Source organism: Bos grunniens, chromosome 10, assembly GCF_055505025.1.
Source record: "Bos grunniens cultivar Pamir isolate PY7600 chromosome 10, Bosgru_T2T1.0, whole genome shotgun sequence".
NCBI lineage: Eukaryota > Metazoa > Chordata > Mammalia > Artiodactyla > Bovidae > Bos > Bos grunniens.
The window spans coordinates 51,702,004-51,727,180 of record NC_141174.1 but is presented as its reverse complement, the minus strand read 5'-3'; the positions used below and the strand labels follow the sequence as shown (position 1 = coordinate 51,727,180).

The following is a 25,177-nucleotide window of genomic DNA, read 5'->3' as shown; positions in this document are numbered from 1 at the left end:
GGCAGAAACTGCCAAACTATTCAGAAGGCTGTACTATTTTACATTCCCACCAGCAGTGTATGAGTTGTCTAAGTTCTCTCTATCCTTGTCAGCTTTTGGTATTTTTTATTTTATCCACTGTGACATGTGTATAGTGTTAATTCATTGTGGCTTTACTTTGTATTTTTATGATGACTAATGACATTGAATATCATGTGGTTTTTTGCCATCTGTATATCTTCTTTGGTCAAATGTCCATGTTTCTTGGCCACTGAGGGTTTTTTTTTTTTCTGTTGAGTTTTGAGGGTTCTTATTTAGTTCAGCTGCTAGTCACTTATCACATATCGGTCTGCATGTATTTTCTTCCTTTCTGTAGCTTGTCTTTTCATCCTCTTCACAGTCTTTCCCAGAGCAAAACTTAAATTTTAAGAAGATTCAAAGTCAGTTTTTACTTTTATTGATTGACTTTTTCTTATAAAACCTTCATTTTCTTTTGAAAGGGCAGATTAAAATTACATTGATATTATCATTTTTGTTATTATTATTCTCAGTGGTAGAAGTGACATCTAGATTCTTCATTTGTAAACTAGAGTCTTACAATAAGCTTTCTGATTGAAAATGACTTTAAAAATTATGAACATATTTGTCTTTCTCTGTCTGGCTTGACTTAATAAATATGATGATTTCTAGGTCTATCCATGTTGCTGCAAATGGCATTATTTCATTCTTTTTTTATGTCTGAGTAATTTTCCTGTGTGTGTGTGTGTGTGTGTACACCACACATTTTCTTTATCCATTCATCTATTCATGAACATTTAGGTTGCTTCTATGTCTTGGCTGTTGTAAATAGTGCTTCTTTGAACATTGGGGTTGCATATATTTTTTCAAATGAGCATTTTCTCCAGATATATGCCCAGCAGTGGGATCGCAAGATTATGTGGTTTTAGTTTTTTAAGGAAAGTACATACTGTTCTCCAGAGTGGCTGCACCAGTTTACATTTCATCAACAGTGTAGTAAGTTTCTTTTTTCTCCACATCTTCTCCAACATTTAGTATTTGTAGACTTTTAAATAATGACCATTCTGACTGGTGTGAGGTGATACCTCATTGTAGTTTTGATTTGCATTTCTCTAATAATTAGAAATGTGCGTGCATGCTCAGTTGCTTTAATCACGTCTGACTCTTTGTGACCTTAAGAAATGTAAGCCACCAGCCTCCTCTGTCCCTGGGATTCTCCAGACAAGAATACTGGATTGGGTTGCCATGCTTCCTCCAGGGAATCTTCCCCACTCAGGGATCGAACACAAGTCTCCTGCATTTCCCGAATTGAAGGTGGATTCTTTACCCACTGAGCCACCTGGGAAGCCCAATAATTCGCAATATTGAGCATCTTTTCATGTACCTGTTGGCCATCTGTATGTCTTCGCTGGAGAAATGTCTATTTAGGTCTTCTGCTTAGTTTTTGATTTGGTTGTTTGTTTGATACTGAGCTGCATGACCTGTTTGTATATTTTAGAAATTAAACCCTTGTTGGTACCATCATTTGCAAATATTTTCTCCCAGTCTGCAGGTTGTCTTTTCATTTTGTTTATGGTTCCCTTTGCTATGCAAAAGATTTTAAAGTTTAATTAGGTCCATTTGTTTGTTTTTGTTTTTATTTCCATTGCTCCAGGAGATGGATCCAAAAAAAAAAATGCTGCTGTAATTTATGTCAAAGAGTGTTCTGCCAATGTTTTCCTTTAGGAGTTTTATAGTATCTGGTCTTATATTTAGATCTTTAATCCATTTTATTTTTGTATATGTGTTATAGAATGTTCTAATTTCTTTCTTTTACATGTAGATGTTCAGTTTTCCCAGCACCACTTATTGAAGAGACCATCTTTTCTCCATTGTATATTCTTGCCTCCTTTGTCATAGATTAATTGACCATAAGTGCATAGGTTTATTTTTGGGCTTTCTATACTGTTCCATTGATCTGTGTGTCTGTTTTTGTGCCAGCACCCTCCTATTTTGATTACTGTACCTTCCTAGTATGGACAAATGTCAGAGAAAGACCAGTATCATATGCTATTACTTATATGTGGAATCTAAAAAAAGAATACAAATGAACTTATTTATAAGATTGAAATAGACTTACAGACATAGAAAACAAACTTAGAGTTACCAAAAGGGATAGCAAGAACAAGTGGTGAGGGGGAGACAAATTAGAGGCTTGAGATTACCATGTATGTACTATATATAAAATAGGTAAACAGCAAGGATCTCCTGTGTAGCACAGGAAGCTGTACTTAATATCTTGTGTTAACATATAATGGAAAAGATTCTGAAAAATAAATACATACACAGACACACACATATGATCTTCCCTGGTGACTCAGTTGGTAAAGAATCTGCCTGCAACGCAGGAGACTCCAGTACTCTTGCCTGGAGAATTCCACGGACAGAGGAGCCTGGCAGGCTGCAGTCTATGCGGTTACAAAGAGTCCAGCGTGACTGAGCAACTAACACTGTCACTTTTTTTTTTTAACACTGTCACTTTTATACCTATATGTATAACTGAATCATTTTGTTGTACACTTGAAACTAACACAATATTGTAAAATAACTACTTCAATTAAAAAAATACCTGAATAAATAAATAATATTTACCATAAGATAGAAAAAATGAGCATATTGCTTTTTAGTATTATGGGAAAGAAATTTGTTTCTTAAATTACAGTGAAATATGTACCTGCTACAATTTTTGCATTTTGAGCAACATCTTTTCCCCTGTGTTTAAGCCATTAGCAAATAGCTGATTTGAAGTATCGTTTCTGTATGAGACACAAACGAATGTGTAATGAATATTGCATGTGTGGTTTTCTGACTTTTTCAATTTTTCCTTTTCTCCTAAATTACATGTCACATGAATTGTAAGATGATTATTGCTGAACTTTAGAAAAATCATTACTGTTTACTTAATATATATGTGCATGTGCATGCTTCTAGTTTTAGAGAACAAAAGAGATAGTAAAAAGTGAAGGAAAGGAGAAATTCCCTGGCGGTCCAATGGTTAAGACTCAGCGCTTTCACTGCTATGGCCCAGGTTTAGTCCCTGGCTGGGGAGCTAAGATCCCCACATGGCCAAAAAAAAAAGAGAGAGAGAGGGATGGAGCTTCAGTTAGCCCTAAAATTTCCTTTAATGTTTGATGTGGCCAAGGATGAGAATGAAATTTCTGAATATAAAGCTAAGGTCTCTATAGTAACCTTGTTTTGGGTTCCTGTGCTTGAGGTATGTTCCCTTCCGCTTACTCAGCTTTCAGTTTGAAGTCTGTGCTACAACTGTTTCCCACACTGATTTGGTGTAGCAGAAAGAGCACCAGACTTTAGATCTAGGAGACCTTGATTTAGTCTTGTGTTTTGCCCATACTGGGGCATATGGTTTCCAGCAAGTCCCAAACTCTCTAAAAGTTAGTTTTCTTGTCTCTAAAACGAAGACATTTGATTCTTTTCATTTCTCTGCAGATGCTGAAGTTCTGATTTTTATGTTCTTATTAAGAGTAGCATTCTTGTTCCAATTTTAAACTTCACTAACAAAATCAAAGAACTATAAAAAAAGACCCGGAAAGTCTTTCTGAAATGACTCACTATGCTTAGACCAGACAGTCTAACCTTAATGAACCAAGATTTGACCCATTAATGTTAGACTCTGTGGAAATACAAAAGATATAAATAATACATGGTTCTTCCCTTAAGGAATTTTGGTCTAGCTGACAATCAAAACTAATGTACATTAAAAAAATTACTAGTTGACTAGGATACAGTCAGCCAAATAGAATGTAGAAAATTCCATAGGACACAATGACCCAATTTCTTTAACAACTAGTAGTGTAAAAACAAGAGAGGAGGGAATCTGTTATCTATTAAAAGAACTTAAGATGCATAAAAAGCAACTATGAGGAGAGGGGTTGGGGAAAGCGTATGTGAAACTTGGTTCAAATGAACTGATGTAAAGGGGTAGTTGAAGCAAATTGAAAATAGATTGGCTATTAGATACTATTAGTTAGTATCTGTTAGTTTTTTTAGAAGTGATAATGGTATTATGGTTAGATTTAAAAAAGAAAAAAACTCTTTATCTGTTAGATTCATCCTGGTAGATGAATTTGTAAGAGCAGATGAATAGGTTAGATGCAGTTGTTTACAGCATATCATTGATAGTTGTTAAAGCTAAGTGATTGGTTCATAGGAGTTCATTGTACTTACTTTTTTACTACTTCTCTGTATGTTTGAAATTTTCTAACAGAAAAGGTTTAATTTTTTTCTGGTTGATGAAGCACTGACTTACTTTGTAGTTATGTACTATAAATAGTACAGTCATTGTTCAATAAAGCTCAGTGTGGCATGGCCTAAACAGAGTACTGTCACTTCTGGAAGGGACTTTAGAAGGGAGCATTAGGTCAAATTCCCTCACTGCACAAATTGAGAAACTGAAGCACCCGAATGGGAAGTGACTTGCCTAAGGCCACATTGCTAGTTAGTGACTGAGCCACTGTTGCAATTAGATCTCCTAATTTCCAGATTCTTAGTTTATTCTACTTTTCTTAATCTTCAAAGTTTTCCTTTCTCTTTTTAAAATGAGGCTTTAAAGAGTTTGTGAATTTGAAATAAAATAAGTGTTGCATACAGTGCTAACTTTGTCTTATTCATTTTCTTCAGAATCTGGCCAACCTATTTGTGGAAATGGGATGGTAGAACAAGGTGAAGAATGTGATTGTGGTTATAGTGACCAGTGTAAAGACGAGTGCTGCTACGATGCAAATCAGCCGGAGGGGAAAAAATGCAAGCTGAAACCTGGAAAGCAGTGCAGGTACCTTGTTAATTCCAGTAATGTTAATGCTCCTATGAAGTCACTTGAATGTAGTTCATGAAAGTTGCTCAGTCATGTCTGGCTCTTTGCGACCCCATGGACTAAACAGTCCATTCTCTAGGCTAGAATACTGGAGTAGGTAGCTGTTCCCCTTCTCCAGTCGGTCTCCCAACCCAGGGATCGAACCCAGGTCTCCCAAATTGCAGGCGGATTCTTCATCAGCTGAGCCACCAGGGAAACCCAAGAATACTGGAGTGGGTAGCCTATCCCTTCTACAGGGAATCTTCCTGACCCAGGAATTGAAATGGGGTTGCCTACATTGCCAGCTTATTTTTTACCAGCTGAGCTACCAGGGATGCCTGAAAGTAGTTATGTCATATTTAAAACCAGATTAAAAAAGAAGAAACTCTATTAAGAGATGTATGTGGTTTTGGAACTTTGTTATTTGTTTTATTTTTCTGGAATAGGATTATTTAGTGCACCTTTGCTGGCAGATTGAGCTACTTATAATTACAATTTTTGTGGTGGGTGTTAAAGACATGCAAAGGATGCTCAGTTCAGTTCAGTCGCTCAGTCGTGTCCGACTCTTTGCCACCCCATGAACTACAGCACACCAGGCCTCCCTGTCCATCACCAACTCCCAGAGTCCACCCAAACCCATGTCCATTGAGTTGGAGATGCCATCCAGGTATCTCACCCTCTGTTGTCCCCCTCTCCTCTGGCCCTCAATCTTTGCCAGCATCAGGGTCTTTTCAAATGAGTCAGCTCTTTGCATCAGGTGCCCAAAGTATTGGAGTTTCAACTTCAAAATCAGTTGAATGATGTTTCATTTCCTTCCAAATAAAATCTAGGACTGATCTCCTTTAGGATGGACTGTTTGGACCTCCTTGCAGTCCAAGGGACTCTCAAGAGTCTTCTCCAACACCACAGTTCAAAAGCATCAATTCTTCAGTGCTCAGCTTTCTTTATAGTCCAACTCTCACATTCATACATGATCACTGGAAAAACCATAGCCTTGACTAGACGGATCTTTGTTGACAAAGTAATGTCTCTGCTTTTTATTATGCTGTTTAGGTTGGTCATAACTTTCCTTCCAAGGAGTAAGCGTCTTTTAATTTCGTGGCTGCAGTCACCATCTGCAGGGATTTTAGAGCCCCCCAAATAAAATCTTTCACTGTTTCCATGGTTTCCCCATCTATTTGCCATGAAGTGATGGGATCGGATGCCATGATCTTAGTTTTCTGAATGTTGAGCTTTTAAGCCAACTTTTTCACTCTCCTCTTTCACTTTCATCAAGAGGCTCTTTAGTTCTTCACTTTCTGCCATAAGGATGGTATCATCTGCATTTCTGAGGTTATTAGTATTTCTCCCAGCAATCTTGATTCCAGCTTGTGCTTCCTTCAGCCCAGCATTTCTCATGATGTACTCTGCATATAAGTTAAATAAGCAGCTCAGTAAAATACATATTATTTAGTTTATAACATTAAAAATGTGACTTTCATAGGTATTTTTAGAATTTTAGTTTTAAATATTTAGGTAATATGGATTCCACACATTCTTGTAACTTGGTGTCATACAATTTATTTCACTTCTCAAATTATTCTGGTAGTGATAAATATAAGCAATAGAATATTATTTGTGCAGTACTTTTTAAATGGATGTTCTGTGTATCCTAATTTGATTTTAATGTGTAAATGTGAGAAAAAATGATAAATTGACTAATGTGTGATATATCTATGAAAAACTGATGACTTGCCTAGTATTTAACCCATTTTCCATTGTAACCTTTTACTAAAGGCAAATAGAATAAGAATGCTGAATATAGTATGCCTTCATTATAAAAACAAGATTCTTCATCATTTTTCTGTGACTATTAGAATGTTAAAATTTAGTAACCTCTTGTTCCAATAAGAGTTGTATAACAGTAACATACTTAACATTTAAAAGATAATATTTATTATTTAAAAATTAAGACTGTATCTATTGTATAGGAAATGTCCTAGTGGGATTTTCTTTACTCAACTCAGTACTTCTTTTAGTCCAAGTCAAGGTCCCTGTTGTACAGCACATTGTGCATTCAAGTCAAAAACTGAAAAGTGTCGGGATGATTCAGACTGTGCAAAAGAAGGAATATGTAATGGCATCACAGCTCTCTGCCCAGCCTCTGATCCTAAACCGAACTTCACAGACTGTAATAGACATACGCAAGTGTGCATTAATGGGGTAAGCATTTGATTTGTTTTTCATTTAATTTTATGAAATCTTTTTCAGAATACTTAAAACCTCACAGTTAAAGTAATTCATCTCAGTCCCAGTTTCAGCATCCGTATCTATTTCCCCACAAAGCTGTGACTGCATTATGTGGCATAAGTGCCTGGTGGCATTCGATTTGTTATTGACTTGTCTTTCAACTTTCTACTGCGTGTGTTTGATACTCTAGAGAAAAATAGTTATGTAACTAGGCATGTAACTTTGTACTGCTTTTAAGTTTTATAAATTAATATTTTAGTACCCTAAATAAAAGGACTCTTGATTATTTCCTCTGCCTTTGAGGCCTTTAAAGCTTTCTTGGCTAAACAATCACTTTCCTCTACATGAGGAGCTTTTGATTTTTCTCTTCTTATAAAGGAGCCATAATAACCAACATAAAGTGGATGTTCATCTAATCACCTCTGTTTGTGTTTTGTCTAGATTTTTGTTACCATTTTTTTAAGATTTACTATCTTATTTGCACTTGCTCTTTTTAAGATGTGTTTATATGGTCCATTTCTGATTCTAATCTGTGCTCCCACCACCTCTTGTATTTTTACTTAATTATTTTAGCATTGGAGGCATCTGTCTGTTACTGGGAATAAGAGGTTTGACTGTATAGGGATTAAATAATTGGTCTTTTATTTTTCTTTCAGCAATGTGCAGGTTCTATCTGTGAGAAACATGGCTTGGAGGAGTGTACCTGTGCCAGTTCTGATGGCAAAGATGATAAGGAATTATGCCATGTCTGCTGTATGAAGAAGAGTAAGGCTTTGAAAATGCACGAGTATAAAATCTGTTTGAAAAACCTTATTTTCTCCTAAATGTTAAGTGTTAAACTTTGGTATACAGTTGGGACAGATAATTTCCAGCTGAACTGATTCTCTTGAGAAATATTTAAATGTAGTATAGCATTGTGTTTCCAGTTTTGTGGTCCCTACAGTGTTTTTAACATGATGAACTAGACGAAACCTGCCAATGTTTTTGCAATAATTAATATATACACTGTTAGAAGGATTTTAAGCCATTGTAGGCTCTAAGTCAAAAGAGTTGCTGGTTGTTTATGTTGTGATATTTAAGTAAGGGTATTATCCAGTCTAACTAATGAAAGCCTATGTAGCATGTCACAATGATGATTTTAGGCAGTTTCTCCCTTTTTCCCAGCTAGCCCAATAGAGAATCTGATCTTCAGCTTATATTGGGCACTTCTTTTACAGTGGAGCCATCAACTTGTGCCAGTACAGGGTCTGTGCAGTGGAACAAGTACTTCCTTGGTCGAACTATCACCCTGCAACCTGGATCCCCATGCAATGATTTTAGAGGCTACTGTGATGTTTTCATGCGGTGCAGATTAGTAGATGCTGATGGTCCTCTAGCGAGGCTTAAAAAAGCAATTTTCAGTCCAGAGCTCTATGAAAACATAGCTGAATGGATTGTGGTAAGTATAGTTTTTATTTCTAAAGAAACCTTATCTTAAAATGATTTGATCATAATTTTACTTGGTTAGAGGTCACCAGTGTTATTAGAAAATACTTATTTCCTGTTTATACTGGAATTATAGTTGACCCTTGAACAACATGGGTTTGAACTGCATGGGTCCACTGACAAGTGGCTATTTTTCACTAGTAAATAGGATGCTAGTACACAATCTGAAGCTGGTTAAATCTGCAGATATGGAGGAACCATGGATATAAAGGAACTATGGATGTGGTGGACCAACTGTGATTAACCTGTCTCCTTCAAGGGTCAGCTGTACTTTATCTGAAGAATGAGTTTTAAAGTTCAAATAGCCCTGAGCTTTAATTTCTTCTAAAGCAGTGAGAAACACACTTACATGTGTATCATTCATAGATTTGGTTGGGAGGTGATGGGAGTCATTCTGTTGTACTCTGCTTCCTGGTTCATGTCTTGGATGCGTTACCTCCACCTTTGGGCCATTTGATTAGAGTGTTGTCGTAAAATTTCTTGAAGTTGATTTTGGAAAGCCCTACTTGCATTTTGTACTTCTCCCTTGTCTCAGTATGACAGATAGCCAGCTTTGGGTTCTGCCTTGCTGAACAGGAGAGATGAAAAATTTTCTGAAGATGTTTTCTGATGTTTCAGTGTAATTTCTGGATCTTCATCTTGTCCATAATAGGAAATGTTGAACAGGGCAAGATCAGATACAGAGCCTTTTGCAGATTTATTAATGACTATGGATGTTCATTCAACTTAAATCTAGTGAACTATGTTATTTTTAAGCCACATTTCCCCCAGTTGTATAAATGTTGAATTACCTGAAATTTTTGAAAAAGATCACTGTGAATGACTATCTTAAGTCGTTTAAGTATTTCTAAGTGTTTACATTTAGGGAACAGTAGGAAATTTGCAAGTGATGTGTTTGAGAGTGTGCTATGCCTGAACTGAATAAGTCTGCTTTGGAAATTGACTCCTCACCCTTCCCAAATTATTTTTTACATTTTTAAAAATGAGGATGGCTTAAAAGCACACACAACAATAGCCCTCTGTCTGGGTTGTCAGTCCTTTTGGGTACTATTGTAGTAAAACTCTACAATAAGACTTTTGGAATTATCTCTAGGATTAAAATGGTGTTTATTATATATAGGAAGAATAATACTTTGCATGTTAGAATATGCAATTTTTAGATGTGTAATGAATGAATAGTGGGAGGACTGTTGAAGTTGGATTTAGGAGACCTAGGTTTTAATCCAGATAATTGGGTCTCCTTAAAACATTGTATGTGACTCATTATTGTACCCCTGTGTTGGGTGTATAGTGTACTCAGAAAGTATCTGTTAAACTAAAGATGCCTTCTGGCTCTGTGCTAAAGTGAACTGAGTATAGGCTTGGGAATTACACAGGATTCAGGTCACCCATCTTACATTTGACAATTCTGTGATTTCAACTAACTTACATTTCTTGGCCCCCTTACTTATTTCCCTGTTTTCAAATCAAATCCAGTTCCTATTTTCTTTTTTTCTGATTATCTCTAATAAGAAAAAGTTGAGATCTGGTATACTTGTCTACAATGGGAAACAGTATGTTCAAAGAAAAAAAAAAAATCTGATAATTGGAATCTCAGGGTTATGTTCTGCTGAGTTTATGTTGTGCCATAAACTCAGGCATATTTTAGGTTTTCTAGACGGTAAATCATATCACCTAGAAATATTTTTTTCATTTTTCTCCATTGTATCTAATTTTGACTCATTTAGAATTTCAAAAACTCATTTATTCCTATTTTAAAATGTTTACTAGAAATGATCTTTTTAGTTAAAGTGTTTTTAAGATCTTTTTTTCATATTTTAGTTTTGAGGATTTTGTGAAATGCTTCTTGCAATGGATTCTAGCAATGTGAAGTCTTTTCTTATGCTGTGGAGCTGATTAATCAGGCACTTTTAGGTTTATGCAAGTTTGCCTTAAGTAAGTATAGAATAGCAATGTTGATATCCACATGCCACCCTTTTGAAGAGCGTGGTCCGTAATACCCGAGTACCATTAGGCTGTTGGTGCATTTGTGGGCATTAATCAGGTCAAACAGTAAGATAAACAACAGCCAGTTTCTTATGAATTATTTGCCATATTTGTGTTATTTGTAGAGTTCAGTTGCATGGCAGAGTTTGTTTTGTTATATTAATAGCTGTGCTTTGGTCTTTCATCATGTATAAGGTATGTCCGTCTAGTTAGTAATGTAGGTTATTAGTTTGCTGTGGTGTAAGAAGCAATGAAAGGAATGATGAGTTAGTTTCACTGACTTTCCTTTCCACTGATACCTGGTGGCTTTTTTGTCTCCTTTCCATGGTATCCTGTGGTGGCATTTTCCCTCTTGAAGGTAGAGTGGGAAGAACCATAACAGTTTAATAGTTTAGGGTATGAGTTACCGCCTGCTACTAGCACCAAAGAAATTATGTTAAAAAGACATTTTCTTTTCTGGGGAAAAGTTGTTCTTGATAGTAACGTTTGAATAAAGTAGGCTGAGTGTTTACTGTGTGTCTGGCCAGGAGATAATGATAAACATCCTTTAGATTTATCAGAGAGTTACCTAGTTCATGAAAAGTTGGAGAAAATTCACCAGGAAATCTGTTAAGACCCTGTATCACTGTCTCTTTTTCTTTAAATAGGTGCATTGGTAATTCTTTTTTGTTTTCTTCCATAATTCACATTTTCTGCACCTTTTGTGTTAGATCTGACATAGAAAACCATCTTTGACCTTGATTTTTTTAGTTTTATTGGTGTGTTTCCCCCACACTTTAAGATAATTGCCTGTTGGTGGCTTTTTTCTTTTTAATTTGTTCAGATTTATCAGAAGTTTATCTTTTCATTATTATTTTTGACAAACATCAAATGTGTTTCTCATTTTTGAATTAATTTCTTATTTTTCTGTAATTTTATGAACCTGAGTATTAAGTATATGGTATTCTTTATGAAAGATTTAGAGCAGTGTTTCCATGTGTTTCACGAAACATTATGCGGTTGGTTGTCAAATGAACCTGGAAAATATTGCATATTATGGTTCCCATCTTGGAGATTTGTGATAATATTGTGAGACATCCTGCAGTAAGAAATCTTTTTAACTTCGTTTTCCACACTTACCTGACTTTTATTCATGTTGTACATGAGAATCATCTAACAACGTAGACCAGTTACATCAGAATCTCTTGGAACAGAGCCTAAGTGTTTGGGTCATTTCAAAGCTCCCAGCACTCAATTTTGATGAGTAGCTGGAATTGAGAACCAATCATTCATGTAGAGCAGAGGTTGGCAAACTATGGCTCATGAGCCAAATTCAGCCCACGGCCTATTTTTATATGGCTCACAAAGTAAGAATGGTTTCACATTTTTAAGTAGTTGAAAAAAATGAGAATAATATTCGTTTGAAAATTACATGAAATTCATATTTCAGTGTCCATAAATAATGATTTATCAGAACATGGCCACACTGATTCAGTTACATATTGCTTATGGCAGCTTTTGCACTTAGAGACTGCATGGCATCACAAAGCCTAAAATATTTGTCTGGTCTTTGATAGGAAATGTTTGCTAAGCCTGATCTAGACTAATGGATGTCAAAAGTGTAGTCCCCTGACCAGCAGCATCAGCATCACCTGGGAACTAGATAAAAATGCAAATATGATCAGGTCCCACCTGGACCCGCTGAGTCAGTAGGTGATGATGCATGCTAAAGTTTGGGAACCATTTTTACAGTCTCTGCAATATAATGACTCCTTTTAAAGAGACTTGTAACAGAAATTTTCTACTTTTCAACACAGCAAATCCTGCTGTGTTGAAAGTGGAAGGTGATTGTGGACCTTTAGAGTCCTTCATTGCCTGATAGAACAGGCCTCAGGGACATCACTATTGAAACCTTAACAACAAAGATGCATTGTTGTCACAGGGCTTATTTAGCATATGATAAGCAGTCAGTATGCATTTGCTAGATGAATGAATGTCATGATTTATATGGAATAGAAAAATTGTACATATTATTGTAATTTTAAGTTATAATATTTTCGGATTTCACTCAGTGGTATTTTAACTGCTTGCCCAGGCTGAGTTTAAAATAACAGGAAGATCAGTAGCCAGTTCCCTTCCGCTTGGCAGATTGGTGTGAGGAGTGGTGCATGCGGTTGAAGGATAAAAGAACATTTAGTCAGAGTCTGGACAATGGCATCTTCTGAAGGATAGAAGGGAAGCTTTCTGCTCATGCAGGATGGCATAATCAGTATCATGACAAGGAGCTGTGGGCCCCACATGGTCTTATGACCCACAGGAAGTCTAGAGTGAGTTTGCTGTGAGTGAGCGTTGTTAACGCTGGAAATGCACTGAGAGGATTCTGTGATTGACTTTTTCTAGAGATCTTAAAAATCAGTTCAGATTATCTTATGTCTGAAGATACTTAATTGTTTGTCTTGCTGTTTCCCCCTCACAGTTTTTTGGATGAAGCCTGTTTTTTTAATTATTATCCTAGAGGTCCTTTTTGTTTATTTAGATTATTAAATAAAAAACTATCCTAATTAGAATATAATAAATTAGACTGGTAAATTTTGGCCTCTCATTTTGTCATTTTGACTCCATTTCTCTACTTTGTTTTCTTTTGGCCATATAAGTAGATGTATTGAACATCATCTGTCTGTTTCTTTTATAGGATTATTTTCTCAGACTTGATTTAGTACTTTGTTAGCCTCTAAGCTTTTTTTTTTTTTTTTTAACTTTTGGATGTCTTCTCTTTGTCTCTTAAGTTTCACTTAACACCCTTATATCTAGGAAAGACAAGAGCTTGGCTTATAATTTACGCTCATTAAATGCTTATTTAATGAATGACAGTTCTCTTTTATTTTAAACTAACAAGTGGGCAAATCACGATCCCTTTTTTGAAATGAAACACATATTTTGCATTTATTAGCCTCGTTGGTATTCTTTTCCCAGATTTTATAATACCTATAAAATAGAAAACATGTAATTTAACATTTACTACTTTCTGTGAAAGTGCTGCACTCAATATGCCAGCAAATTTGGAAAACTCAGCAGTGGCCACAGGACTGGAAAAGGTCAGTTTTCATTCCAACCCCAAAGAAAGGCAATGCCAAAGAATGCTCAAACTACCGCACAATTGTACTCATCTCACACGCTAGTAAAGTAATGCTCAAAATTCTCCAAGCCAGGCTTCAGCAATATGTGAACCATGAACTTCCAGATGTTCAAGATGGTTTTAGAAAAGGCAGAGGAACCAGAGATCAAATTGCCAACATCCGCTGGATCATTTAAAAAGCAAGAGAGTTCCAGAAAAACATCTATTTCTGCTTTATTGACTATGCCAAAGCCTTTGACTATGTGGATCACAAGAAACTGTGGAAAATTCTGAAAGAGATGGGAATACCAGACCACCTGACTTGCCTCTGGAGAAATCTGTATGCAGGTCAGGAAGCAACAGTTAGAACTGGACATGGAACAACAGACTGGTTCCAAATAGGAAAAGGAGTACGTCAAGGCTGTATATTGTCACCCTGCTTATTTAACTTATATGCAGAGTACATCATGAGAAACTCTGGGCTGGAAGAAGCACAAGCTGGAATCAAGATTGCCAGGAGAAATATCAGTAACTTCCGATATGCAGATGACACCACCCTTATGGCAGAAAGTGAAGAGGAACTAAAAAGCCTCTTGATGAAAGTGAAAGTGGAGAGTGAAAAAGTTGGCTTAGAGCTCAACATTCAGAAAACAAAGATCATGGCATCTGGTCCCATCACTTCATGGGAAATAGATGGGGAAACAGTGGAAACAGTGTCAGACTTTATTTTGGGGGGCTCCAAAATCACTGCAGATGGTGACTGCAGCCATGAAATTAAAAGACGCTTACTCCTTGGAAGGAAAGTTATGACCAACCTAGATAGCATATTCAAAAGCAGAGACATGACTTTGCCAACAAAGGTTTGTCTAGTCAAGGCTATGGTTTTTCCAGTGGTCATGTATGGATGTGAGAGTTGGACTGTGAAGAAAGCTGAGCGCCGAAGAATTGATGCTTCTGAACTGTGGTGTTGGAGAAGACTCTTGAGAGTCCCTTGGACTGCAAGGAGATCCAACCAGTCCGTTCTGAAGGAGATCAGCCCTGGGATTTCTTTGGAAGGAATGATGCTAAAGCTGAAACTCCAGTACTTTGGCCACCTCATGCGAAGAGTTGACTCATTGGAAAAGACTCTGATGCTGGGAGGGGTTGGGGGCAGGAAGAGAAGGGGACGACAGAGGATGAGATGGCTGGATGGCATCACTGACTCGATGGATGTGAGTCTGAGTGAACTCTGGGAGTTGGTGATGGACAGGGAGGCCTGGCGTGCTGCAATTCATGGGGTCACAAAGAGTTGGACACGACTGAGTGACTAAACTGAACTGAACTGCTTTCTGATAATTCTGTTTTAAAGGAAGCATTTAAAAAATTCACTTTACCAGAGGTGGCTATATTTATTAACATTCTCAAATGCACTATTGCTTTGTTTTTTTCTTACTATCTTCTATCTATTGCAATATTCAGTTTCTGAAAAGCTACTATTATTTTCATGAAAACATCTCAAGCTTTGGGCTTTGAAGTATGTAGTTACCTGGAAAATTTTATTTTATTTTATTTTATTTTTTTAATTTTTTTTTCTTTTTTTATTTTTTTTTAAAATTTTTTATTCCTTTATTTCTCATGTGTTCCCCATCCTGATACCTGGAAGATTTTAGAGGAAGACCAGGAACAATGCTAGAGGGGACTGCAAATACTCAGTGACCTAGGTGCCATATTTTTGCAAATGTCTCAAAAGTCTCAGCTGGGACTTGGTCCTTTTGACCTTTTTTTCTGCCAAGTTATAACCAGTATTAAATTCAAGCTTCCTCTTTCTACTCTGCTTTTCTTACTGCCATACCACTTGCATTTCTATGTAAGACTATGTAGGTACTGAAAAACTGGTATCAGAAGAGGTACTGAACCACAATTTTTTATGTTCTGTGTTGTAAGAGCCTTTTACATTATTTGTATATGTGGGAAATCTAGATACAATAAATGAGCTGGTAGAAGTGTTCTGAAAAGTAAGTATTTGGAGTAATGATTCACATGTTAATACCTAGTCCAATGGATACTTTTTGGTAGAGTAGGTACTGAGTTTATAGAATATAAATTCAAAAAGCTCTCAGTCCAGTTTGGGATAGAGAAGGTAAGCACATAGAAACATATTTTCAGTTCTGCATCATTTTCATAGGAAATAAGAGAACCTATTTGGGGAAGGCTTCTTTATGGAGATGATGCCAAAGCTAAGTTCTAAAGGGCTAGTAGAAGTAGAGGGACAGGTAGATGGTTTATGAATAAGGAGCACCTGAAATAGTAACCAGAGTATGAACTATTTTAAATAATTTTTTTTCACTTTTTACCTTTTGAAAAGTCTGATTATCCTTTTTTTTTTAATTGATAGAGTAATACATTGAAAAGTAAGCCGCCTTTTTACCCTTGTGCCTGGTTTTCTCAAGATGAGTTTCTTATATATTTTTCAGAAGCTTTATTTTTATAGGAAAATATAGTTTTAAAAAACAAGCCGCATTATATGTATATTGGGCTGCAGTTCATTGTATGCATAGGTTTTGTTTTTTTCTGTCTCCCACTTATTTATCTTGGAGATCTTTGGTGGGAAGCTTTTGAAGAAAAGTTTTACATGAGTGACTTAATTCCATGTTTTAAGTAACTGTAACACTGATGACCATGTGGAATGGTTTTCAGCAGCGAAGACTAGAAGGAAGGAAATGTGTTAGAGAATATAATGAATAGCAGGAATGGAAGTTGCGTCTCCTGAAACAGACCTAGCCCACCAGCCTGGAAGTAGTAGGAAGATCCTTGCCTCTTTGTGCTTTGGATTGGATCACATTTAGAAGTGATACTGCCTTTCCAGAGGATATTTGGAAATACACAGTAGTTGTCAGAGCAGCTGGGGGACTCTGATGGCATTTGATGGACGAGAGCCATGTATGCTAGACTTCCTGCATTGCTCAAAATGGTCCTTCCCACAGTGCCCGCATGTCTACACTAAGAAGCACTCATCTGCATGCTGGTCACGGGCATGTTCATTTAAAATGCAGTTGCCTGGGCCCTACACCAGCACATTGAATTGTAAATAATGTTTTCCTGGAACACAACCACACTCACCTGTTTGTTTCTTATCTATGATTGATTTTGTACTACAGTGGCAGATATGAATAGTTTTGACCGAATCATATGGCCCACAAAGCCTAAGTATTTATTGTTTGGCCCTTCATAGAAAAAGTTTGCTGACCCTTGGTAGAGACAGGTAGTTCCCAGTCTTGGCCACATAATGGAATCATGTAGGCAGCTTTAACAAAATTGCTGATGTCAGGATCTACCCCCACCCTATCAGAATCTGGGATTTAGTCTGGGTAACTGAGTTTAAAAGCTTTCCAGGTAATTTAATGGGTAGCCAAGGTTGCGGATCTCTGTTATACCACAGGAAGAGTGCTTATAGCAGTACAAGCTGGTGATTTTGGTTCCTAATGTTTTTTACTAGGTCAGAGTGTCAGAGTTGCAGACAGGAAGGGTCGAAGAATGTCTTACTGCATTAAATGCCACATTTCAAAAGCCTCTGGATGCTTGGGATAGGACAAAAGCTATGTGTATAGTTCTGCATGTGACAGTAGGCAGAAATGAAAAGAGGAATGAGCCTGCATTCGAGTTGAAAGACTTAACAACAGGACTTAAACCCTGCCTTTTGATAAATAGCAGGGCCGTTATTTGAGGATGAATAAAACAGGAAGAACAACTGGATCCAATGGGAGATTTATTTAACAAGGGAAAGGGTATATTATCCTATAGACTCACAGGGAGGAGCAGTCCTCTGAAAATTATTTTCTATAGAAAGCAAAAGAAAAATTTAGGAAACTATGTGGCAATCTCAGGAGGATATTAAAAATGGCTTCTGAAAAGTAGATTGTAAACTCTGGTTCCCAAGCCACATTCGACCCAGCACATGTGTCTTGTATGGTCTACTTGTTGTTTTTAGAAATCTGAATGACTCGTCAGCATTTAAAAACAAATTTCATATAAAAATTCAGATTTGTAGCATCTCTTGAAAGATCAAATCTCTCAGCAGTAAGGCTGAATCTCATCACCCCTTACTCTCTCCTTTTTTGAACACTTCATTCCTAAAGACAATTAGGTGATGCCAAGCAGGCAAGGCATACCTGCCTGGTGAGGGGAGCTATCCTGGCACAGGGCAGGGTGCCCTGTGTGCCCTGTGGAGGGGTGACTGGCTTGGGATGTCAGAGTGTAAGTGTTGAGAGGAAATTTGTCTGCTTAGGAAGGGCAGTTCTAAGAGAAACTGGGGCTCCTTGGAGAAATGGCTGATTCCAGGGCTGGGGCAGGGAAAGAACAAGATGGATCTGGAACTCCTCATGCCAGCTTCAGTGCTCAGAGAATGGTCAGGACAGGCCTAAAAGATATAATAATGATAGTAATGGATTATAACCCATTCAGGAAAATAGGAAACCGAGAGGGAATAAACAAATGAACAAATGAATAAATTGTAAGTTTTATAAGGAATAGAATATTTACATAGTTCTAAATTATGTCTATATGAAATACTCATTGACTGCAAAAGAGTAGAGTATCTTTTTGGTAAAGGTTGGCAGTTTACACCTTGATGAAGTGGTCAAGTAAACCATCTTCAGTAATGAGATCAAAGTCGTGTGTCACATGATCATAAAGCATCATTTCTGAGATACTCTTAACTAAAAGATGTGTGACCTGAATCTAATAATGGAGAAACATCTGAGAAACCCAAATTGAGGGACATTCCATTGCAAAATAACTGATCTGTAATCCTCAAAAGTGTCCAAGTTATATAAACTGGAAAGACTGGATTATTTCCAGATTGCAGGAGACTAAAGAAACACAACTGCTAAAGGCAACATGGGTCTGAATTGGATGGTATTGGGACAAATGGCAAAACTTGAATGAGTCAGTCTGAGGATTTAATGGTACTAATGTAACAATACCAGTTTCCTGATTTTGATGATTATATTGTGATTATCTAGGAAAAACACCCATAGATTGTAGAAACTATGTGTTGAATTGTTCAAGTGTAATAGGACATCATGGAAGCAGCTTACTCTTAGATGGTTCTAGATTTTAAGAACTTCTTTGTATTGTACTTGGAACTTTTCTGTAAGTTTGGGGGTCTTTCAAAATTAATCACATTTATATATATGTATAAATTTATACACATGGCTTTACACACATGGGGAAAGTGGGTGGCTTGGGGTGTTTCGCCACAGCATTCATTTTTCTTTTAGCTTTTATTTCTTTAATTGTGTTGTCACTACTGGATAAAGAAAACAGTCTGGAAGTAGTAGCCTGTTTGTTGTAAGGCCCTAGATCATAGAAACTCTTCTTAAATGTGAGTTTTATTGGCAAAATGAGCAATAACTATGTATGCGTTTTAATAATATAAGGTTCATAGTTTTCTAATTGTTAAACTATTTTGTATGGTGTTTATTATATGCTATCTTAAGACAAAATTTGAATATTTTGAATTGCAAAATAGATTTAGGATTTATTAAGAATGGCAGCATAATTTTTCTATAAATTATGCCAGTAATTTTTGAAGTTTTTTTGTTTGGCAAATTGATCTAATATGATTTAAGTTGGAAGTGAAATTTTAGTACCTTCTCAGAGAGAAACTTTGCCTGCCTCAAGCATGTGTATATACTTCCAGTTTTCATGTTAAAGAAGGCAGTTAACCTTTAAATAAGTGAATATATACGTTATATATATATATATATATATATAATGAAAACTAAGATAGATTGTATAAAAATAATTTAATAATGGTAGTCTGAGACTAGAGTTCCTTATGAAATAGAGAAACAGGAAAGAGGGGCCTCAAAAAAGATAGAATTTCAGTCTTAGCTTTGATGATTAGAAAAATTTATAGGTTAAAGAATATTTTTAAAATCTAGTAGAATTTAAAGCAAGCTATATATCTTCTAAGTCACTGGAGAGTAACTGGAATGAAAATAAGACTGAGTGGTTTCCTCTAGGAAGTGAAATTATGGGTGATTTTTCTTTCCTCCTTTGTACTTTTTTATATTTAAAGAAATTTTTATATATGTGCTTTTATGTGGTAGCTATCAACTCCCAATGAACAAATGTGGTTTAAAAATTAAAATGTAATATATCCTATTATATATTTTATATAATACAAAATATTCTAAAATATTTTATAGTTTTTTCATTGGAAAAATCTTTTTATTTCTAGGCTTACTGGTGGGCAGTATTACTTATGGGAATTGCCCTGATCATGTTAATGGCTGGTTTTATTAAGATATGCAGTGTACACACTCCAAGTAGTAATCCAAAGTTGCCTCCTCCTAAACCTCTTCCAGGTAAGACAGTTTGAGCAAGGTATATGTTTTTATTACTCAGAACCATTCAGCAAGTAGAACTGAATTTTAAAGGAGTCTTTAGTAGTTGATTTATAGTACTTTCTCCTTGAGAATGGGATTACTAGATGGATTATTTAGTTGATTTTTAAGTGTTTTTTTTTTTTTTCCCCCCCCAATCAATGCAGGCTAGCTTATGGCTGCTGATTTAATGCTAATATATCCTTTTAAAAAAAAAAAAATAGTAAAATCTTCCCTTTTTGGTTTTATTATGATAGACCACTTTTAAATGATTGGTCTTTCTAATAGCTATGCTTCAGTTATGGGTTTTGTGTTCATGCTCCTGAAATATATTCTGGCACATAAACTTATTTTCCCAAGGGAAAAATACGGATTTCTCTTGTGGGGACGTACAGATTCCAGTCTGTGGGAGAGTCTTAGGGTAGAGGCTTCAGTTACCAAACAACTGTAGTTATTCTCCATCTCTGAAAACAACTCCTAAGGTTTTGTCTCCATCCTTTAGCTCTCAGGGAGCCAGGGCTGGGAGGAGATGAGAGATGGGAAAGACCTTTATATGAGAGACCCTGGAGAAGGGAAAGGCTACCCACTCCAGTATTCTGGCCTGGAGAATTCCATGGACTGTATAGTCCATGGGGTTGCAAAGAGTTGAACATGACTTAGTGACTTTTCATTTCATTTCATGGATTTGGAGAAGGGTAAGAAATCCACTTACCAGATTATTTAGGCCCTGTCTATTTCTCCCTCCCCCTCCCCAGGCTGGGTGTCCCCTTCCACCCTTTCTTCAGGACCCTTGGACTCTGTTCTTGTATGTTCAAGGGCAGGCACCGTCCCAGGATTCCCTCTCCTGCCTCCCACTCACTTCGCCTCTTGAAGCCTCTTGCCTCAGGCCAAATCCACTGCCCTACATAAAAGTTGTTTAAAACTAGGGCTTTCTTATAATTTTCCCTCAGTTGTTCTCCTGTATTTCCCTATCTTAAGGTAAGAGACTTCAGTAGTCATGCTGGGACAGTATCTTGGAGGGAAGCAGAAATTTGATTTTGATGTCATTGCTTTTCAAATTACTGCTTTAGCAGTCAGGAACTTTTGTCAATTTCTTAGGGATTTCCAAGGGCCAGGTGACACTTTTTAACTACACTACCAGTTCATTTTATTGAATGAGACTACATTATTCTCATTCAATGAAAATTCTTTTACTTAATTTCATTTTAAGAAAATGCCAGCTCTTAACTGCTATTTATTGAACCCTCACAAAAGATGTTGAGCACTTTTACATGAATTATCATATAATCCTCACAACAGACTATATGAGTTAGTTAATTGTCTCTGTTGTACAGACTAATCATCTGAGCTTCAGAGAGGTTAAGTCATTTGCTCAAAGATACCCAGCAGTTTGTTCCTCATGCAGTCTGTCCTCAGAATCCATATTAATCTGATAGTTGTAGCTTTTTAGCAATTGTAATGTGGCTAGTCTCAGTTGAGATGTATTGTAAATATTAAATGCCTACCAAACTCTGGCTTCCCTGGTGGCTCAGACGGTTAAGTGTCAAACTCTGAAGAATTAGTATTTTTAAGATGAAATATTTTATTAATAATTATTAATATTTTGGCTATATTGGGTTAATGAAATGAAAATATTATTGAAATTATTTTACCTGTCTCTGTTTTATTTTTTACATTATGCCTACCAGAAAATAGAAAATGATGTATGCGGCTCATACTGTATTTGTTTTGGACAGAGCTGGTCTAGAACCTCTTTTTTTATTGAAATGGCAGCTTTGTCTTTAAAAGATTGAAAAGCTCATGATAAACCTCTTTTGCTTTGTGACCCACAGGCACTTTAAAGAGGAGAAGACCTCCCCAGCCCATTCAACAGCCCCAGCGTCAGAGGCCCCGGGAGAGTTATCAGATGGGACACATGAGACGTTAACTCAGCTTTTGCCTTGGTTCTTCCTAGTGCCTACAATGGGAAAACTTCACTCCAAAGAGAAACCTATTAAATCATCATCCCCAAATGAAACCCTCACAAATAACAGTAGAAGAAAAAAAATGGCAAGAGATCATTTCCTCAGATCAGGTGGAATTACTTAAATTTTAAAGCCTGAAAATTCCAATTTGGGGGTGGGATGTGAAAAAAAAAGAAACCCCATTTTCTTATAGACAGATATTTTTAACCTAATGGCACAAAGTCTTAGAATATTATTATGTGCCCCGTGTTCCCTGTTCTTCGTTGCTGCATTTTCTTCACTTGCAGGCAAACTTGGCTCTCGATAAACTTTTATCACAAATTTAAATATATATATATTTTTTTCAACTGCCAATCAAGGCTAGGAGGCTCGACCACCTCAACATTGGAGACATCACTTGCCAATGTACATACCTTGTTATATGCAGACATGTTATTTCTTACGTACACTGTACTTCTGTGTGCAATTGTAAACAGAAATTGCAATATGGATGTTTCTTTGTATTATAAAATTTTTTCCGCTCTTAATGAAAAATTACTGTTAATTGACATACTCAGGATAACAGAGAATGGTGGTATTCAGTGGTCCAGGATTCTGTCATGCTTTACATGGGCAGTTATGAGAAGAGAATCAGTTTACCTTTTCCTCATGATGGAGTTGGTTCTGATATTCATTTTGTTTTATCAAACGGCTGCTAAGAGCACAGGATTGACGACGCTGAAGAACACAGTTAAGTGTTGTGAAAACTGGACATATGCAGCATACTACTACTTCAGACTTAGTTCTTTATGTAAATGTCTGATTTCTGCTTACTTATTTTAAACTTTCTAATTCAATTCCATATTTGAATTGATAGGTGAAATTTTTATTCATGTTGGTAGCAGTTAGGTCAATGAAATGATTCTTTTTATTTGCAGCCTCTTATTTGTATGTTAATTATGTTTTGGGTTTTGTCCGATATGGAAAAGAAAAGCTGTGTGTCTGTTTTATCAAGATATTTGAACAGAGTTTTCAGCATATCATGATCATTGGTAACCACTAAAGAGGAGTGATTTGCTCAACTAGTAGTTAAAATTGTAGATAGGCCTTCCGACACTTTTTTTCCCTAAGATATTTTATCAGCAATGAAGGTGAAACAGCACAATGTCCCATTCCAAATTTATTTTTTAAACAGGTGTAAATAATTGGCTTTTTAAAGAAAGAAGTCAAAAGCGTTTAATGTATTAACAGGCTTATTGCTATGCAGGAATGGAAGGGGGCATTACAAAAAAAACTTTAAGCTTGTGACATATTTATTGCTTGTTTTCCAACTACATCATGTTAAATTAGAAGTAAACAGCTATGATTTTCCTGGCTTCACATAGGAGGCAAATTTAGGCAAAGTTGAAATGATTTGTGTTTGGCTTTTTTTTTTTTCCTTTTTTTCTTAAGAGTATAAGGTTTACACAATCATTCTCATAATGTGACGCAAGCCAGCAAGGCCAAAAATGCTAGAGAAAATAATGGGATCTCTTCCTTGTAAACTTGTACAGTATGTGGTGACTTTTTTCAAAATACAGCTTTTTGTACATGATTTAGAGACAAATTTTGTACATGAAACCCCAGATAGACTATAAATAATTCTAAACAAACAAGTAGGTAGATATGTATGTAATTGCTTTTAAATCATTTAAATGCCTTTGTTTTTGGACTGTGCAAAGGTTGGAAGTGGGTTTGCATTTCTAAAATGGTGACTTTTACTCCGCCAGAGTTCTTAGTAACTTCTTGAGTGTGCTAGACTTTGAACATGTACATTTTTTGCTTGAAATGTTATCCTGTGGTAGGGTTTTGGCAGGTGTACAACTGCCCTATTTTATTTTGAGTCTAAGTTAAATGTTTTCTGAAAAGAGATACGTGCACTGAACTCTCTCCACTCCAAATCAAGATGTGGTAAAACAAGAGGATCGAGACAAGTGAGATCTAATACTACTGTCAGTTTAATGTCCACTGTGTTTTATACAGTATCTTTTTGTTCACTTTGGAAATTTTTACTAAAAATTGCAAAAAATAAAGTATTGTGCAAAGATGTAAGGTTTTTTGAAACTTGAAATGCATTAATAAATAGACTTGATGAAATCAACTTGAAGGTTTCATACTCTTTGAACTTTGAGAACTATCAAAAGAAGCGTCCCGCAAGGCAGCCTTTCCTTCCTAAATGAAAGAGATGGTTAAGCAGAAAGGGAATTGCCTCTTCCCACACAAGTATAGATATCTTTATTCTTAGTTAGGACTCCATGTAAAAATGTTTGTGATTAGATCTCTTTCTATACACAGTGAACATTTGAAAAACATTTAACTAATCTCAACTGCTTTGCATTATTTCTAATCAGTATTCAGAGTGCCTAAACGTGTCTTAGTGGAAGAGCTGAGTCATTTTGGAAACTGTGGTCTTATATATTTTTTCCAAAGTTTTGAATGCTAAATACTTCATTTATTTTAAAAGTTGAGTTTGATGTTAAGTGTATTTTAAAAATTTGAGCCATGTTTTCCTGCTTTGTCAAATTCATAGCACGTAAGAAGACTTGACATTTCAGCCTTCCTAGAAAAAGAATTGTAAGCCTGGAATAGTGCCCTGCACAGAATAATCTACCCCAAACACAACTTATTTTTTTAATATATTGAGGCCAGTTTAAATAAGTAGTATTTGTTAAGTGAGTAAAAACATGCAATACTTTTTACTTTAATTCAGAAACTTCAAAATATGTATTATGTTTAATTATGTTTATTAAACTATCAATATTAACTCGGATGATTACAAGTTTACTGTTTTTACTTACAACTGCATATTTAAATTTTGTTTAGATTAAATCAGCAATGGAATAAATTATTACACTTTCTGGACTAGTGCCCTTTATAGTGTCAGAAAATATACAGTTTGGGGAGGGACTTCTTTATGGGAATGGCAGCTTTATCTGATCAGTCTTGTTTTCTGAGGTGTTTTCAGCAGTTTTTGCTTTGGGTACTTTGTTTTTGTTATATTACAGACTAGTGAAAACTGAAGATTTCTCCAAACTGAGCAAACCACTCTCAAGTTCTTATATTTGTCCCTGTGGTCTGTACATTTTAAGACCTAAGGATTATTATTTCTCCAAAGGTGGGATTAGTGTCCATGGCAGCTGTGCAATTACGGGTTCTTGTTCTTGGAAAGGGTTTTAATTTCCTAAGT

At 36.0% G+C, this 25,177-nt stretch overlaps 1 protein-coding gene across 5 annotated transcripts in view; it reads left to right on the top strand.

Moving 5' to 3' along the window:
* ADAM10 (ADAM metallopeptidase domain 10) overlaps window positions 1-24,091 on the top strand; it is a 143,612-nt gene extending 119,521 nt beyond the window's left edge. For all 5 annotated transcript variants that reach the window (XM_086321199.1, XM_086321202.1, XM_086321198.1 and 2 more), the window contains 6 exons: window positions 4,675-4,825; window positions 6,865-7,048; window positions 7,732-7,840; window positions 8,293-8,513; window positions 19,864-19,990; window positions 21,841-24,091. In XM_086321199.1, the coding sequence (XP_086177325.1) occupies window positions 4,675-4,825; window positions 6,865-7,048; window positions 7,732-7,840; window positions 8,293-8,513; window positions 19,864-19,990; window positions 21,841-21,935 (887 nt within the window). In that variant the 3' untranslated portion in view covers window positions 21,936-24,091. The remainder of the gene's footprint in view (window positions 1-4,674; window positions 4,826-6,864; window positions 7,049-7,731; window positions 7,841-8,292; window positions 8,514-19,863; window positions 19,991-21,840) is intronic.
* The last annotated feature ends 1,086 nt before the right edge of the window (window positions 24,092-25,177 follow it).